Source organism: Stigmatopora argus, chromosome 24 (genome assembly GCF_051989625.1).
Source record: "Stigmatopora argus isolate UIUO_Sarg chromosome 24, RoL_Sarg_1.0, whole genome shotgun sequence".
Taxonomy (NCBI): domain Eukaryota; kingdom Metazoa; phylum Chordata; class Actinopteri; order Syngnathiformes; family Syngnathidae; genus Stigmatopora; species Stigmatopora argus.
Window position 1 is genome coordinate 2,612,966 of NC_135410.1, and position 17,955 is coordinate 2,630,920.

Sequence of the window (17,955 nt, forward strand, 5' to 3'; positions counted from 1 at the left end):
GGTGTGGACAGGGGTATTGCATCATCTTACTGTGTGAGCATGAGCGATATGTAAAAGTGAATGTCTCAATTCTGTTGCTGTGAATATGACATTTAAACTTTTAAAATGAAAAGGTCCAAGCCCTCAGATGTTGCAAAAACTACAAAAAGGAGGTAGAGGAAAAAATCGAGCCTACGGTAGACCAGACATCAAAATAATGTTAGTTTTGTAGATAACTGTCAGGTCTGTAATACAACTTCAGGAACAGGCAGAGAAAGAGTGAGACCAATTTGAAGAAAATAGGTTTATTACCAGACTGCAGGATGGGGAGAGAGCTCAAACAGCGTGAACTGCTCACAGTCTGTTGTCCTTGCAACTCTCTCTCTGAATGAACAGTGGGTGAGTCTTTATATAGGAAAACAGGGTAAAGTTTCTATGACGGCGATGTAGGACAGAGTTTATGCTAACAAAAATTTGGGCTAATATAGTTAAACATTTGCAGGTTTTAGTTGTGCAAATAAGATGTTTTTATAGCTCACACAAACTGCCGCAGCCTATCTTACATTGTGCGATGAGAACAAACAATGGTAAAGCAATTTAGCCAACCTATCTTACACTGCGCGATGCGAACAAACAATTGCAAGCCGAGTTTGGCTACATGGCGCAATGTGAACAAACAATTGCAAACCGAGTTTGGCCACATGGCGCAATGCGAACAAACAATTGCAAACCGAGTTAGCCAACCTATCTTACATTGCGCGATGCGAACAAACAATTGCAAACCGAGTTAGCCAACCCAACCCACAATAACACGTAAACTGTTGACTCCCCCACTACTCATTCGTTTAATTCTGCTTAAGCAGAACAACCGGGTGGGGGTAAGCATGTTGATTTTGTAATTAAATAAGTACGCAATCAAATACCTTGAGATATATTTCATAACCACGTTAATTTATGAAAGAAAAGATTTGTGTTTTGGTGTGTATTTATGTAAATTTGCAAAAATATACAATATTTATAAAATTATATTGTCATTTTTGGCGGAGCTCCAACCTACACTTTGTAGGGCACTTGGTCACCCGGGAGCCCATCTTTAGGTGGCTCCAATACCCTCGCCATACATTGTGAATGGGCTTGTCAACAGCAGGCTGTGCATTTTTTGCACAATTGTGTAAAGACTAAATTTGTATCAAAGTTAAGTGTTATGATACTGTATCTATGAAGGAAAATGATATCAAGCCTCACCAATGAAGAATTCCTTTTCAGATAGGTGGTTGTTTGCCTCACCCCTATCTGTGTTCACAGCACCAGAGTCGGTATGCTGGCGTTTTTCCGGCTCCAACAAAACACCATCATCATTTTTATCTTTAGCATGTTCCACTCGACTCTTTTTAGGATCATCCTTCACTGGTTCCTCTTCTGTGACATGACGTTTGCTACAGGCGGGCACATCACTGACCTCATCAGAGCTACCATGACATGCCAAAATGCAATATTTATTTTGGTGAGAAAGATGTGATGATTGAGAAAACAAAACTTATATGAATACCTCTCAGTAGTCTTCTTGTTTTCAGAAGAAAAATTTACTTCCAAGTCATTTTTCTGCTCCTCTTTGTTTTCCTCATCACCTCTCTTCTCTGGGTTGAAATCTGAAGATTGTATCTCTATTTTTACCTCTTTCTCAGGATCAGAGTCTTCAAAGGCATCCTCGATCTGCTTGGCTGAACCATTCAGAATAGATGCAGATAAATCAAGAAGTTTCTCATTTTCTGTGTCCTCTGCTTTAATATTTTTTTGGTTTAGTTTCTCTATCTTCTCGGGCAGCAGAGAGTCTTAAGAAGGTGAAAACAAGATTTTGGTGTGTCATTTATAAAACTGGATAATAAATTTGAAGAATTGAATGTAACTGTTAATAACTTAAATATTCAGTCATTCATTTTCTGAGCCGCTTATCGTCAAAGGGTCGCGGGAGGAGCTGGAGCTTATCCCAGCCGACTTGGGCACCAGGTGTGGGACACTCTGAATCGGTGACTAGCCAGTTGCAGAGCACAATGAGACAGAAACATTTACGCTCATACTCATACCTAAAGGCACTTTTGAGTGTTCAACCAGTCTGCCATGCATGTTTAGTGTATATGGGAGGAAGTACCTGGAGAAAAGCCACACAAGCCCAAGGAGAACATGCAAACTCCACAGTGTGAAGACAGTCCAGGGATCAAAATAACCTGAATAGAATATCTAAAAAGTTAACCTACCTGAAGATTCCAGGGGCCGCTTCTTCTGAATGTTGAAACTCTTCAGGCTCTCTTTTCCTTTATCCTTATCATCCTTACCCTTTTGGAAAGCAAAACAACGATTATACATGAGAGACGTTTAAAACAAATGTTTTAGATCAAGTAGTTCAAATTTGTCAGATGAACAACACTAAAGTTTCCACTTTTAAGAAATGTCTGTCTCAAACAAACACAGCACACTTTATATGATGTCAATTAGTGTTTTTTCTTTAATCACTTTGTCCTAATCCATTACTGTTGAACGTTGCAGAGACTCATGTCGACGTTTAAGTTATCCAAGATGGCGGCGCGCATGGGTGCAGCGGCTCTTTGGTGTTTTGTTTTCTCAGTCTTATCGTTATTTACGAACATCTGCGAGGCAAACATTTTCTCCAGTCGCCAGGATTTAATTACTCTCGGTAGGAGATGCGATATATCCGTCACAACAGATTACCAACGAACCTACAATATCCCCGAGGACATCTCGACAGACATATAGAGATGAGGTCAATAAACTGTCTTTGAGGTGTTTGGTGAACAATCTCACACTAAACACGACGAAAACTAAAAAAATAATCCTGGACTTTCGCAAACGCAGCACAGATCTGGCCCTACTCCTCATAAATGGAGTATGCGTAGACAGGGTCCAGTCCTTCAAATTCCTGGGGGTCCACGTCACGGACAAGCTCTCCTGGTCTACCAACACCACGGCAGTGGTGAAGAGTGCCCAGAAACGACTCCATTTCCTGAGGGTACTCAGGAGGAACAACTTGGACACTAAGCGTCTGGTAACCTTCTATAGAGCCACTGTGGAGAGTATCCTGGCATATTTCATTACAGTGTGGTACGCTGGAAGCACGGCAGCAGACAGAAAAGACACGCAGAGAGTGATCAACACAGCCCAGAAGATCACCGGCTGCTCTCTGCCCTCACTGGATGAAATTGCCAGCCCTCGCTACCTCAGCAGAGCCGGGAACATTATCAGGGACCCATACCACCCTGGTCACAACCTGTTCCAGCTGCTGCCCTCTGGCAGATGCTACAGGTCTCACAAAGCATGGACAAATAGACTTAGGGACAGTTTTTATCCCACAGCCATAAGGACTCTAAACTTGCGTTAGCACGACACACAATCCCTTCTGTGCAATAACTTTGGGGTGTGCAATAACAATGTGCAATATCTTAGATTGTGCAATATTTTAGAATTAACCTTGCCAGGATGTGACTTTTTATATTTTTATATTACTTGTTTTTTTCACTGGGAAAACGCACTTTGTGGAGTAGCACCACCAATTTCGTTATACACAGCTGTGTATGATGACAATAAAGGCTTTTGATTTGATTTGATTTTGGTTTGATTTATCCAGACGTCGTTAGAACATGGTCTATATTGATAAAAATGTGAATTCGATGTGCCCTCAGTAAGTTGCCTTGGTCACATAGTATCATCAGATGGAAGAATAGAAATGTATCCTGCTAGCATGCGTGGTTCGGGATTAGAACCCACCAACAGGAAGAAGATGCATCAGTTCCTGGGGTTTTCTAACTTTTACCACAAGTTTGTCTTGTAATTTTAGCACTATTGCAGAAAAGGACTATGAGATGTGAAGTCCAATCTATTAAATTCAGTAAAGTGCCTCCTCAGCTAACAAGCCTGAGTTTAATCATTTACACCTGCAAGACAAGTGGGGAAACTACTTAACATTGCAAACTATGTGAGAATAAGGGTCAGGGACTATGCAAACTAAAAATAGTCTTTCAAGTGCATGCTGTTCAGAACACATGGTAAACTTTGAAAACAATATTGGCCACTTTATTTTAAGCCATTGGAAAGGCAACAATAACTCAAATAATCTCTTATTACAACCGAGGTGTGCAGAAGAGCATCTCTTAATCCACAGCGTGTCAAATCTTAAGGAAATTGACTACAGCAGCAGAAGACCATATCAGGTTACACTTATATCAAGTCAGACCAGTCTGACCATTATCTTCTGACCCCTGGTATCAAAAGGAAAATTTTACCCACAGAACTGTTGTTCGCAGCTTTTTTTCTTTTCTTTTTGCACCATTCTCTGTAAACCCTAGAGATGTTTGTGAGTGATAATTCAGGTATATCAGCAGTTTCTAAAATACTCAGACCAGTCCATCTGGCACTAACAGAAGTGCCAGATTTAAAATAGTTTAATTAATATTTCTTCCCCATTCTGTTGCTCAACTGGAACAGCAGCACACAGCCTTGATCATGTCTACATGCCTAACTGGTGTTCTCCAATTCTGGAATGACCAATTCAACGGTCAATGCACAATAGTCAGAGATTATGTGAAAAGGATCAAAACTCACCTTGCGTTTGGATTTACTCCCATGCTTTTTAAAATGCACCTTCTTAAACCTGGAGCTTTTCAACACCTCAACAATGAAGCTCATAGCCTGCTGGGTGCCCTCCACCAGTTTTTCCACTGCTTCCAACTTGCGGCCCTGAGTCTCCATCACCTCACAGACCCTCTCCACCACCCCCCAGAACTCCCTAGATGCAACTTCTGGGCCATTTTTATCTCCAGAGTCAATATCAGTGCAAACTTTCTTTCTAAAAAACGAACAATCTTGATCCATCTTTCTCACATTATGGGACAAACTATCCAATTGGGTCAGAACTGTGCGTTGCATGTTGAGCAAACACTCCATCTGAAAAAATAAGGAGTCCATGTGGCTTTTGATACAGTGTAGAGAAGCGTCATAAGAAGAAGTAACTTGGCACGCGTCTAATCCATTGAGGGATGTCTTTCTTCCATCAGATTTTGGACTGTGAAGAGGCCTGTGATCATACATTTTGGCTAAAGAATTGACCAAGCTGGAGTTCATGATTAGTTTACAGTTTACCTCTTATCAGCATGAAAACAAAATTCATTCAATAACAAAGTCCTGTCAGTCATTCAAGGAAAATATAATCATAAAAAAATAAAATAAAAGATGAAAAATTCATGAACAAATTTTAGCATAAAGTGGAAGATGAAAAATGAGCTCTCCCTAAACTCTACAGGTCTGAGCTACTTTTGAAAAACAGCAAATGGCTAGTCTCCGAGTCAGTCCCCTATGAACGAGTGGGTGGTCACTGATAATAGCCCAGGGTTTGAGTGCGCAGTCGGGGCTGATAGGCTCTGATGGGGAGTTGCTGGAGTGGATAGCTATCAGACATTTGAGATGCCTCAAACCAATTCCACAAAGGGCCAAGAGGGTGTAGGTTTTCCTCCCTACTGAAACAGCGCAGACAGTTAGGCCAATGAGGTCTGCTCACCTGAGTTACAGAACAGATTGGTGAAAAGGTGTCGGCTTGGTGGGTTGGAAAACATGGCATCCACTTGACCCTTTCTGGAATCATTTTGACACCTGTGCCTTAGTCTTTTGCTAGGTGTTAGAAAGTCTGGCATGCAGAATTGACACACAACTTGGGCTGTAGTAAAACAAATAAATACATTTGCAACCAACCAAAAACGTAATCGCAGTGTGGAAATCTATTTACTCCATGATCAAATCTTGTGAACAGAAACAAATGACAGAAATAGAAATAATTCGTAAACTAAATGCTTCCTATCTAGCATAGACATTCTCAACAAGTTATATGTGACTGATTATTGCCACAAATTTTGAATCACTGTTTTCTGTTTCAATGAAGAATGTTAACATAAAAAGTTGGACGACATGAAAGAAAGTTACAAACTTTAGCTATTCATTTTGCCTGTTATAAAATTTGATAATCTAATAGTGCAGTAGATATCTTGTTGTCTGTCTGTCTATGCTGTCTGTCAGGCTCTTTAACAAAAGAAATGGCTGAATGTTAAGACCAACCGTATGTATACATGTGCATCGATGTGTATGTATATATATATATATATATATATATATATATATATATATATATATATATATATATATTAGTGGTGTGCCGTCAGGCCCTTCAGGGCCTTCTCTGCTGGCCTAAGAAATATCTGAATCACAGACTGATGTTAATTATTTTATGTCCATGAATACTTATTAAATAATTCCAAATTGTCTGTTAGCTTCCTTTCATTGCTTTTCCCCCTGGTTGCACTGTTTTAATATTGAAGCATTTAACCAATCACATTTCAGCCATTATTTGTTGCCAGGGTCAGAAATCTGCCTCAAGGGCTTCACAATCAGTTCTGCAGGCTCTGCTGCATTAAACAAGCGTCCATAAGACTGTTGCTTTAACCAATCAGAATTCGATTTGGTGACACCAAGGCCTTCTCGCAGGCGAAGTGGCTAGTGATAGAGTGGACTAGCCAGAGCTACCAAACTGTATCTGGAGCGAGATGCACGAGTAAATATATTGTTGTGTTGATTTAATAGCAGTTTTGTCAACCCGCAATGGCTGAAGGAGGAGAAGAAATGGATTTGTTTGCAGATTTACTGTCAAAGCCATTTTCAAGACGGACTTTTCAAGAAAAAAAAGCTGGACATCATTAAGAAAGGTCAGACAACTCCAAAGCAAGCAAGCCTGTCACAACCGGGAACGAACATTTTCAGCACTAAATTGAATAAAACGTATGCCAAAAATACGACGACAGGACAGGCTCGACTTCGGATCAGAAATCTGCCTCAAAGCCTTCACAATCAGTTCTGCGGGCTCTGCTGCATTAAACAAGACTGTTGCTTTTAACCAATCAGATTTTGAGTTGGCAACCCCACAATACTTTTTCGCAGCCATTGGCATTTTGCTGGCTGGGATACGTCATTGCTTTCACCAACTATGATTGGCTAGTAGGTGGGCAAAAGCCATAGTGAGGCAGCCAGAGATTGCAAATTCCACCCACAATGGCCGACAGAGGCAAAAACAAATGGATTTGGTTGCAGATTTGCTCACAAAGCTATTTTCCAGACAGACTTTTTCAGAAAAAAATGGACATCATTAAGAAAGGGCGGTCAACTCCAAAGCTAGCAAGCCTGTTACAGCCGGGAAAATGGTGTGTGCGCCACTTTCAGTGCGCTAACTTAGCTGCACAAGCAAATATATTGTTGTGTTGATTTAAAGCCATTTTCAAGACGGACTATGCCGGAAATATGACAGGACAGGCTAGACTTTCATCATTAGCTTCGATAGCGATAGAAAAGAAGGAAGAAAGAAAGGAGGATGGATATTGTGTACAGTTAAAAAGGATTTAGGGTGAGTATAATATGGCTGTATTCCTAAATAATATTTCAATTGTGGGCCCGGTTCTGATATCTGAAAAGCTCCAGTGTTTGTATTTAATCACAAAATGCTGCTAGGAAGTGGATTTTACCCCAGTTTAATTTTTGGCGTTTCGCCATTGACGTCCATCGCTGTCTTTTCCCGGGAAGAATAACCCCCCTGGCCTGGTTGTAATGTCTCAAAAGCTCCAGTATTTGTATTCAATCAATAAATGCTGCTAGGAACTGGATTTTACCTCATTTTAGTGCATTTTTTTGCCGTTTCACGTATGGGCGTATATGGACGTATCGCCGTTCATCGCTGTCTTTTTACCGGGAAAATGATACTCCGGGCCCAGTTCTGATGTCTAAAAAGCTCCAGTATTTGTATTTAATCAATAAATGCTGTTTTCGGCTGGATTTTACCCCATTTTCGGGCAATGTTTGCCCGTACGCCATTGACGTTCATCGCTGTCTTTTCCCGGGAAAATCACCCCCCTGACGTGGTTTTAATGTCTGAAAAGCTCCAGTATTTGTATTTAATTATGAAATGCTGCTAGGAAGTGGATTTTACCCCATTTTTGTGCATTGATTTATTGATTGTTTTCTATGTGTCGCAGCTGTAGCTGCAGTCGAGGTTTTATAGCCATAAAATAGTTTTTGAGGGTTGGATTGATACGTTGAAGGCGCTACCAGAAAATGCACGGACCGCCACTGATATATATATATATATATATATATATATATATATATATATATATATATATATATACATACATATATATATATATATATATATATATATATATATATATATATATATAAATATATATATATATATATATATATATATATATATATATATATATGGCCTGTGGTCCGTACCATGTTCCCAGTTCAGTACAAGTTGTCAGCTGTTAGATTTAACACACTTGCTGTAGGTACCATGTTACTATTTGCCATGACAAATAAAAAGGACACTGCATGTGCTGACACAAGGGGTTCACATATTGCAGAAATACTACAAATGCTTCTTTACTTGGAGCAGACATTCTTCATCTACATTATGTTAGGTCAGAGAGAGACGCCTATACCTTTGATATTCACTAAGCATGGTGAGGAAAAATGGGTAAAATGCATCTTATAGACTTTGTTATATACTCAAAATGTATATTCTCACCAGCCCATATCCCTTTTTTGACTTTACTCACACTGATCATGTATCTTGTTTGTACTATCACTCAAGTCACGTATGTATTCACACAAGTGCTCTTTTGTCCTACACATTCCAGTCTTATCTTGGGACTCATAATTCGGGAAGGTAGGAGACATTTCAACTCTTGCCTGAAGGATCCTGCCATTATTCTCAAGGCCTGGGTGATAAGACAAGTTAATTTACAAGACAAACTAGCCGTAGGAGAAGAACTCCATATTTGGAAGTTCCTTCCAAACTGAAACACAACCACTGATATTCAAATTAACGCCCACTTTTGCCTACTGGAAAATGATTTACAAACAGTAGTTGGAAATCAAGAAGTTGTCGCTCTGTGACCCTGAGGTGTAGAGTTTGCACGTTCTCCCCGGGCCCGCGTGGGTTTCTTCCGGGTACTCCGGTTTCCTCCCACATTCCAAAAACATGCATGGTAGGCTGATTGGACACTCTAAAGGGCCCCTAGGTATGGGTGTGAGTGTGTATGGTTGTCCATACAAATCGTATTTTAATGTTTACATTTGTGGAGTTGGGGGGGGCTCATTTTTTTTCTTTTCGCGAACAAAGGTGTGAGATGGACATGGGTAATGGAAAGTAAGTCACACTTTGTCGTCATTCTGGCAACACTTCCTATTATTTAATCAGTGTAAAGCTATGTGGCGCCACTGACTGATGACAGTCTGCATCACCATAGTTCAATGGCTTTGATAACCATGCAACTTTTTCCACCACGGAAATGGGTGGACATGAAACAGATTCTTTAATGCTACTAAGTTTTGTACAAAGTTATTGTGTGTGTGTGTGTGTGTGTGTGTGTGTGTGTGGCAGGTTTGTGGGTATAATCAGACTCTGACTCTACTTGTGCATAAATTGCAGCCAGGTTCATCTATATATCAGTGGCGGGCCATCAGGGCCTTCAAGGCCTTCTCTGCTGGCCTAAGAAATATCTGAATCATATTAAATTTTGTCCATCAATACTTATTATTCCAAATGGTCTGTTAGCTTCCTTTCATTGCTTTTCCCCCTGGTTGCACTGCTTCCAGATGTGTGTTTTCATATTGAAGCATTTAACCAATCACATTTCAGCCATTATTTGTTGCCAGATCAGATCTGCCTCAAAGCCTTCACAATCAGTTCTTGCGGGCTCTGCTGCATTAAACTAGACTGTTGCTTTTAACCAATCAGATTTCGAGTTGGCAACCCCACAATGATTTTTCAAAGGCGTTAGCATTTTGCTGGCTGGGACATGTCATTGCTTTCACAAACTATGATTGGCTAGTAGGCGGGCCAAAGCAGTACCCGAGGCAGCCGAGATCGCAAACTCCACCCACTATGGCCGACAGAAGCAAAAAATAAATGGATTCTGTTTGCTCACAAAGCTATTTTCCAGACGGACTTTTCCAGAAAAAAATGGACATCATTAAGAAAGGGCGGTCAACTCCGAAGCTAGCAAGCCTGTTACAGCCGGGAAAATGGTGTGTGGGGCACTTTCAGCGCGCTAACTTAGCTCCACAACCAAATAGTATATTGTTGTGTTGATTTAATGCTATTTTCAAAACGGACTATTCCAGAAATATGACAGGACAGGCTCGACTTTCATCATTAGCTTCGATGGCGATAGGAAAGTAGGAAGAAAGAAAGGAGGATGGATATTGTGTAAAAAGGATTTTTGGTGAGTAAAATATGGCTAAATTCCTAAATAATATTTCAATTGTGGGCCAAGTTCTGATATCTGAAAAGCTCCAGTGTTTGTATTTAATCACAAAATGCTGCTAGGAAGTGGATTTTACCCCAGTTCAATTTTTGGCGTTTCTCCATTGACGTCCATCGCTGTCTTTTCCCGTGAAAAATCACCCCCTGGCCTGGTTGTAATGTCTCAAAAGCTCCAGTATTTGTATTCAATCAATAAATGATGCTAGGGAGTGGATTTTACCTAATTTTAGTGCATTTTTGTCATTTCACGTATGGACGTATCGACGTTCATCGCTGTCTTTTTACCGGGGAAATGATACTCCGGGCCCGGTTCTGATGTCTAAAAAGCTCCAGTATTTGTATTTAATCAATAAATGCTGTTTTTGGCTGGATTTTACCCCATTTTCGGGCAATGTTTGCCCGTACGCCATTGACGTTCATCACTGTCTTTTCCCGGGAAAATCCCCCCCTGGCCTGGTTTTAATGTCTGAAAAGCTCCAGTATTTGTATTTAATCATGAAATGCTGCTAGGAAGTGGATTTTACCCCATTTTTGTGCATTAATTTATTGATTATTTTTATGTGTCGCAGCTGTAGCTGCAGTAGAGGTTTTATAGCCATTAAATAGTTTTTGAGGGTTGAAGGCGCTACCAGAAAATGCACCGCCCGCCACTTATATATATATATATGATATATATATATATATATATATATATAATATATAATATTATATATATATATATATATATATATATATATATATATATATATATATAATATATAATATTATATATATATATATATATATATATATGTATATATGAAAAGCTCCAGTGTTTGTATTTAATCACTAAATGCTGCTAGGAAGTGGATTTTACCCCATTTTAGTGCAATTTTTGCCGTTTCGCCATTGACGTCCATCGCTGTCTTTTCCTGGGGAAATCCCCTCCCTGGCCCGGTTGTAATGTCTGAAAAGCTCCGGTATTTGTATTTAATCAATAAATGCTGCTAGGAAGTGGATTTTACCCAATTTTTGCCGTTTCGCGTATGGACGTATATGGACGTACATGGACGTGTCGCGTTCATCGCTGTCGTTTTCCCGGGGAAATGATACACTGGGCCTGGTTCTGATGTCTAAAAAGCTCCAGTATTTGTATTTAATAAATTAATGCTGTTTTCGGCTGGATTTTACCCCATTTTCAGGCAATATTTGCCCGTACGCCATTGACGTTCATCACTGTCTTTTCCCGGGAAAATCACCCCCCTGGCCTGGTTTTAATGTCTGAAAAGCTCCAGTATTTGTATTTAATCATTAAATGCTGCTAAGAAGTGGATTTTACCCCATTTTTGTGCATTGATTTATTGATTCTTTTTTGTGTGTCGCAGCTGTAGCTGCAGTCAAGGTTTTATAGCCATACAATAGTTTTTGAGGGTTGGCTTGATACGTTGAAGGCGCTACGAGAAAATGCACGGACCGCCACTGCTAAATACTGACCCAACAGTCACGTTTAGTTCTAACTGCCAGTACGCTCTCTTTAAGATTTTTTTAGTCACATTAGATCACATTTTATAGGTTTGAAATAATGTCAATGTGTTTTTTTTCCACAGGAAGGGAAAAGCAAAAACCCCTCAATTGTGCAACCAGCTTAAAAAAAAAGATAAAATCTGATGGTGAGCACATCTCAACTGCTGTGGAAAGCCATGATACTCGCAGAAATAGCAATTCCCCGAATTCTCCAAACAATCTACTATATGCGACTGTGACCCACAAGCACTTTGAGAGCAACACTCTCTCTCGTGAACCTACAGACATGACATTCTCCACCATTAAATTCACAGATGAATCAGCAGTGTACTGCAATGTTTAAATGCTAACGCACAAAACCAGTCTATCACAGTCACGTCTATTCATGTTGATATGTACCAGTGTGACATGCAAAGTTTGTAATGAAATAAAGTACTGTTTCTGATTTACTAAAGGAAATACATCCTCATTTTAGAATATGTATTTTAAATTAGGTGCTTAAAAGACCAGTGGGTAAGAGCACAGCCAAGAGGACGCAGATGCAAGAACAGAATCATTTGACAAATGAGTTTAATCTATATATCAAATCCTAAGAATGCCAGTACAGTCATACCTTGAGATACGAGCTTAATGCGTTCTGGGACAACAGTGGTGTGCCGTCAGGGCCTTCAAGGCCTTCTTTGCTGCCCTAAGAAATATCTGAACCACAGACTGATGTTAATTATATTTTGTCCATGAATACTTGTTAAATAATTCCAAATTGTCTGTTAGCTTCCTTTCATTGCTTTCCCCATGGTTGCACTGCTTCCAGATGTGTTTTTATATTGAAGCATTTAACCAATCACATTTCAGCCATTATTTGTTGCCAGGGTCAGAAATCTGCCTCAAGGCCTTCACAATCAGTTCTGCAGGCTCTGCTGCATTAAACAAGCGTCTGTAAGACTGTTGCTTTAACCAATCAGAATTCGATTTGGTGACACCAAGTCCTTCCAGCGGTACTCGGACGTTTGGTCGCCCGGACGTTTGGTCGCCGGACGTTTGGTCGCCGGACGTTTGACAACATGACAGAGAGTTTACTGTTGAAACCAGCTATCAAAATTATATTCATGAGAGAGAGAGTTTAATATCTAAATATCTGCTGTTGAAACTAGCTCTCAAAATTATATTCACCCGGGCGACCAAACGTACGGCGACCAAACGTCCGGGCGACCAAACGTCCGGACGACCAAACGTCCGGCGACCAAACGTCCGGCGACCAAAAGTCCGGTCACGCCTTACAGCAGGCGTAGAGATACGTCATTGCCTTCTCGCAGGCGTCGTTCTCGGCAGGATACGTCATCGCTTTCACCAACTATGATTGGCTAGTGATAGAGTAGGCGGGCCAAAGCCAGAGTGATCAGCCAGAGATCAAAACAATGGCCGACGGAGGAAAACAAATGGATTTGGTTGCAGATTCGCTGACAAAGCCATTTTCCAGACGGAATTTTCCAGAAAAAAACTGACATCATTAAGAAAGGGTGGTCAACTCCGAAGCTAGCAAGCCTGTTACAACCGGGAAAAGGGTTTGTCTGCCACTTTCAGTTCGCTAACTACGAGCGCTACCCCTGGCTCACGGGCTCCGAGGAACACTGCAAATTGTATTGCTGGGAGTGCTTGTTATTTGCCACCAATCGACATGGTGTTTGGACCAACACTGGATTTGCAAATTTGACTTGTTTAACTAAAGCAGCAACGAGACACCAAATCACTGCCGGACACTTAAAAGCAACGGTGCTCTCCAAAACTTTTGGGGAAACCCGAGTGGAGTTACAGTTCAGCGAGCAAGTGCGCACGGAAACGGAGCGCCACAACGAAAAGGTAAAGAAAAATAGGGAAATCTTAAAAAGTTTGATAGACTGTGTAAACTTTCATTTCGGGTACACGATGAAAGCGCTGCATCCCCAAACACAGGAAATCATGTGGAACTTCTTTCTCTCATTGCTGAGAGAAACACGGATATACATTACCACCTGTCCACTAATAAAGTGTTTGGTGGCACGTCGGGCAAAACACAAAAATATCTGATCACTGCAATTGCTGAAGTGATGGAGAAAGAGATCAGAAGGGAAATAAAAGTACTGTTTGTCTCTGTAATGGTGAATGAGTCTGTGTGGTGTCCTGATGGATATAAAGCACATCTGGATTATTTTGAATTTTGTTTTTTGCTTCACACATTTAATGGCATTTTTGAGCATTCAGACATGCTTTTTTTCAATACTAAAGAACAACAAACTGGATGTACAGTTTTGTCTTGCGAGAGTAAAGGAGTTTTGCGACACGGTTGAGCGTGAGAGGAGCCGATATGAGGAAATCTACGAGGCCACTGAACGAAATGCGGGTGCTCCAAGCGCGCGAAGAGGTCAAGCGCAAGATTCTTGTGCGCATTACCACCAACTCCACGACAGGATTCTGGACAATATTATTTGGCAGACGCGGACCAGATTTCAAGACCACGAAAGACTGATGTTTCTGTCCCTCCTCGACCCGCAGAAGTTTCGGGAATACCAGAAAACTTTCCCACATGCAGCCTTCTCCATCTAAACGCAGAGCCACGGTACACTTTTCGATCTGCCTCGGCTAAGAACAGAACTGATTGTAATGTATACCATGGATGATTTTACAGGAAAATCTCCCACTGATCTCCTTGACTTCCTTCAGCAGAAAAATCTGAGTGACAGCATGGGACGGCTGTACACATTAGTGGGTTTGACACTGACCATCCCCGTGTCCACTGCTTCTGTCGAACGGACATTTTCAGCCCGAAACAGAATCAAAACTTATGCCAGAAATACAACAGGACAGACTCAAAAGAACTTCTTGATGGACCTGAAACGCACCTGTAATCTGTACGACAGAGTAATTGAAATCTTCTTGAGGAAGGAAAGGAGGATGGATTTTGTGTATAAATAAAAAAAATTTTTGGCGAGTAAAATTTGTCTATTTTCCTAAAAAATATTTCATTTTTTTAGGTTATTATTGATTCTTTTTCATATCTGTCGCAGCTGTAGCTGCATTAAAGGTTTTATAGCAATAAAATACTTATTGAGGGTTGGATTGATTCACACACCACTACTGAAGGCCTAGGTGTGAAATGCACGGCCCGCCACTGATATATATATATATATATATATATATATATATATATATATATATATATATATATATATATATATATATATATATATATATATATACATATATATATATATATATATATACCTTTTCCACAATTATACCTATTTATATTGCGTTGTATTTTTTAAACCAGCAAGCAGCAGGGTTGCAGCATCAGCGTTTTATTTTAAAGGTTGCGAGTATAATTGATCGAAGCAGCACAAAACAGTCTTAAAATGCACATCACAGGCACAGTAATGTTTATGAAAATTTGATTGTTTTTTTTTACTTTAAGATATAATCTTTGTGGGAGATCAGCTGATACATTTTCTCACCTCTGTGCTGTTGGTTGTTGCAGACCTGCAGTCAGTCTAACTTGAAAACCAACTGTAAGTCTTCGGCCATCTTGGTGCAACAACACATTATGTTTAATACAGCACATCCTTATCTAAAGCCGTGTGCAGGGAAGCTTTGTCCCTGTTAATGCAGGTGACAAGGTCAGAGTTCATCCATTTCTTTTACCTTCGTGTCTGGCAGTAGAATCCTCCCCTTCTTTTTGATGGAAAATAATTTCAACAGCCGCCGCCATAGGAAAGTGGCCAACAGGCACACACTCCCTAGTATCCATAGATCTTGATCCCTTAGGAAGTTCTCCATTATAGGATGCTTCATTTTCCTGACCTTGTCCTCCTACATAGACTGTAAGACTCTCGATTGTCCGGCCTGAGCCTCAAGTGGCAGCCGACAAATGATTGACATGGGGATAGAAAGCAGGCCTCGATGAGGAACTACAGTTACTGGACTTTAACTGAGCATAAATTGCAATGGTCTTGCTCACAACAGACTTGAAAATGTACACAGGGTCTGCTTAAAGGTACCCACCCACCTATCTACCCATTCACCCTCAAGCCAGCTTCCTTGCTACCTCCCTCTACTGAGCCTAAAAGGAGAACGCGCTGTCTGTGAGACGGGAATGGGACAGGTGGTGTCAAGTTCAGGGTGTACGTGTGAATCAGATGCCTGCTATCTTTTAACTACAGACACAGCACTTTATACTTGCCTGCACGCCCCATAATATATTTACCAAGCAATACTTCTAAACTTTCTTTCCTAAGAAATTGAAAATTTAATGGACAATCTACATAGCACTGTCACCTGCCGCGTCAGCAAACTCCTGGAAAAACAAATTTCAATTATATATTGGATGTTTATAATGTACTGATCTGTTAGTTGAATATCTTTAGTCAAGAGAAGGCAATACTTTTTTTAGAGGTTTTAGGTTTGTCGAGTTTACACTCTTGTGGAGACTAACCTAAAGTCCTAGTCCTCCGTCAATCATGAAGCGATTGTCTTGAAACCTGGTCGGTAAGTAACATGGGCCATTATCTATCGATATACCAGTGTATATTTTTTGTATCAGGGCTGATTACTAATTATTTATAGAATTATTTGTTTGTTCTGATTAGCCAGTAGAGGGCAATGCTGTGTGCTACACTATCCAGAACGAACGTTACAATCTTAATATTCTCATGTTCTTTCCCTTTCTCTTTCCTTTCTACTTCCAGAGACCACACACGGATGGATGCCAACCAAATTACTGTCAAGGCACTGCATGAAGACACAAATGCAACAGCCTATCTACAAACATGAAAAAGACAAACAGCTGCATGAAAGTTTTCAAATTATTTGGCTGACTGTATGTTGATGTGGATTAAAACGTGATCAGACGAACCCAAACTGCCACAGGCATACGTAACACGAAGATTATGGGCAGTTTCATCATTAATTGTGTGATATAGTAGTTTGTAAATGGGTCTTATAATTAAAATCACGTTACTCACAACTGTTCAGCAGACACACCTTCAACTTTAAACCCCAGAAAAACAGTCTCCGTTGAAATTCAGGGTTCTCTTGACAGAATTGTCACCCACTATGACACAGCTAGTATAGGCCTATACAACGCCTCCAAGGTTCTTAGCCACCATTCAGCCTGTTTTTCCTACCCCTACATTTCATTTCATTGCAATGGCTGTTTTGCTGGACATTATTCCAATATAAATGAAAAAAAATAGCACAATGCACGAAGGCACAGAGGTTGATGTATAATCTGTAGGGGTTCTTAATTTTAGGTATAGCCTGAAATTACAGTGGATAAGGATGCTGCAATTGTGGAAAATCACCACTAATGGCATTTCGTTTTAAAAAACTCAAAGGTTTAGCAAAGCGACGTGAGCGAATCTGTCTTTTAGGGCATCACCAAAAGCCTAAGTGGGAGAAACCAAGATTTTTAATATACCGTATTTTCCCGACTATAAAGCGTGCATAAAAGTCATTTTTTTTCTCCAAAATAGACAGGGCGCCTTATAATGCAGAGCGCCCTGTGTGAGCGCCGAGCGGCGAGCGCTCCCGCTCGGCGCCGCCGCCGTGAGCGCTCCCGCTCGGCGCCACCGCCGCAAGCGCTCCCGCTCGGCGCCACCGCCGCGAGCGCCCCCGCTCGGCGCCGCCGCCAGGCTCCCGCTCGGCGGCACTCAGTGGCGCACGGCGGCGCTCGGCGGCGCCCGGCGGCGCTCGGCAGCGCCCGGCGGCGCTCGGCGGGAGCGCTCACGGCGGCGCCGCCGAGCGGGAGCGCTCGCGGCGGCGGCACCAAGCGGGAGCGCTCGCGGGGGCGGCGATCGTGGCCGAGCGCCGAGAGAGCTCCGGGGCCTGACTGAGCACTACCTGCAAAGACGCTCTTTATATAGAGAGAAGGCGGACGTTGGTGGGGCAGGGCTTGGGAGGGGGTGTGTGGGAGAAGACGCTAAAGCCACGTACCTACAAGGTTCCTATATATACTGCTAGGGTGGGCACAGTGATGCATGTGCTCAATTGTAAAATAAAATATGAATACTTCCACAAAGAGGCACGCGTACGAAGCACAGTTCAAGCTTCTAACCATCGAT

General features: G+C 41.2%; 1 protein-coding gene across 5 annotated transcripts in view; it reads right to left on the reverse strand.

The window, feature by feature from the left end:
* mylk4b (myosin light chain kinase family, member 4b) overlaps window positions 1-17,955 on the reverse strand; it is a 67,984-nt gene that overhangs the window by 11,555 nt on the left and 38,474 nt on the right. For 2 of the 5 annotated variants that reach the window (XM_077594596.1, XM_077594600.1), the window contains exons 3-5: window positions 2,235-2,313; window positions 1,529-1,811; window positions 1,225-1,448 (exon numbers count right to left, since the gene is read on the reverse strand). In XM_077594596.1, the coding sequence (XP_077450722.1) occupies window positions 1,225-1,448; window positions 1,529-1,811; window positions 2,235-2,313 (586 nt within the window). Of the gene's footprint in view, window positions 1-1,224; window positions 1,449-1,528; window positions 1,812-2,234; window positions 2,314-4,593; window positions 5,238-17,955 lie in introns of those variants that run through there. The other 3 variants (XM_077594601.1, XM_077594597.1, XM_077594599.1) reach the window with 3 other exon arrangements.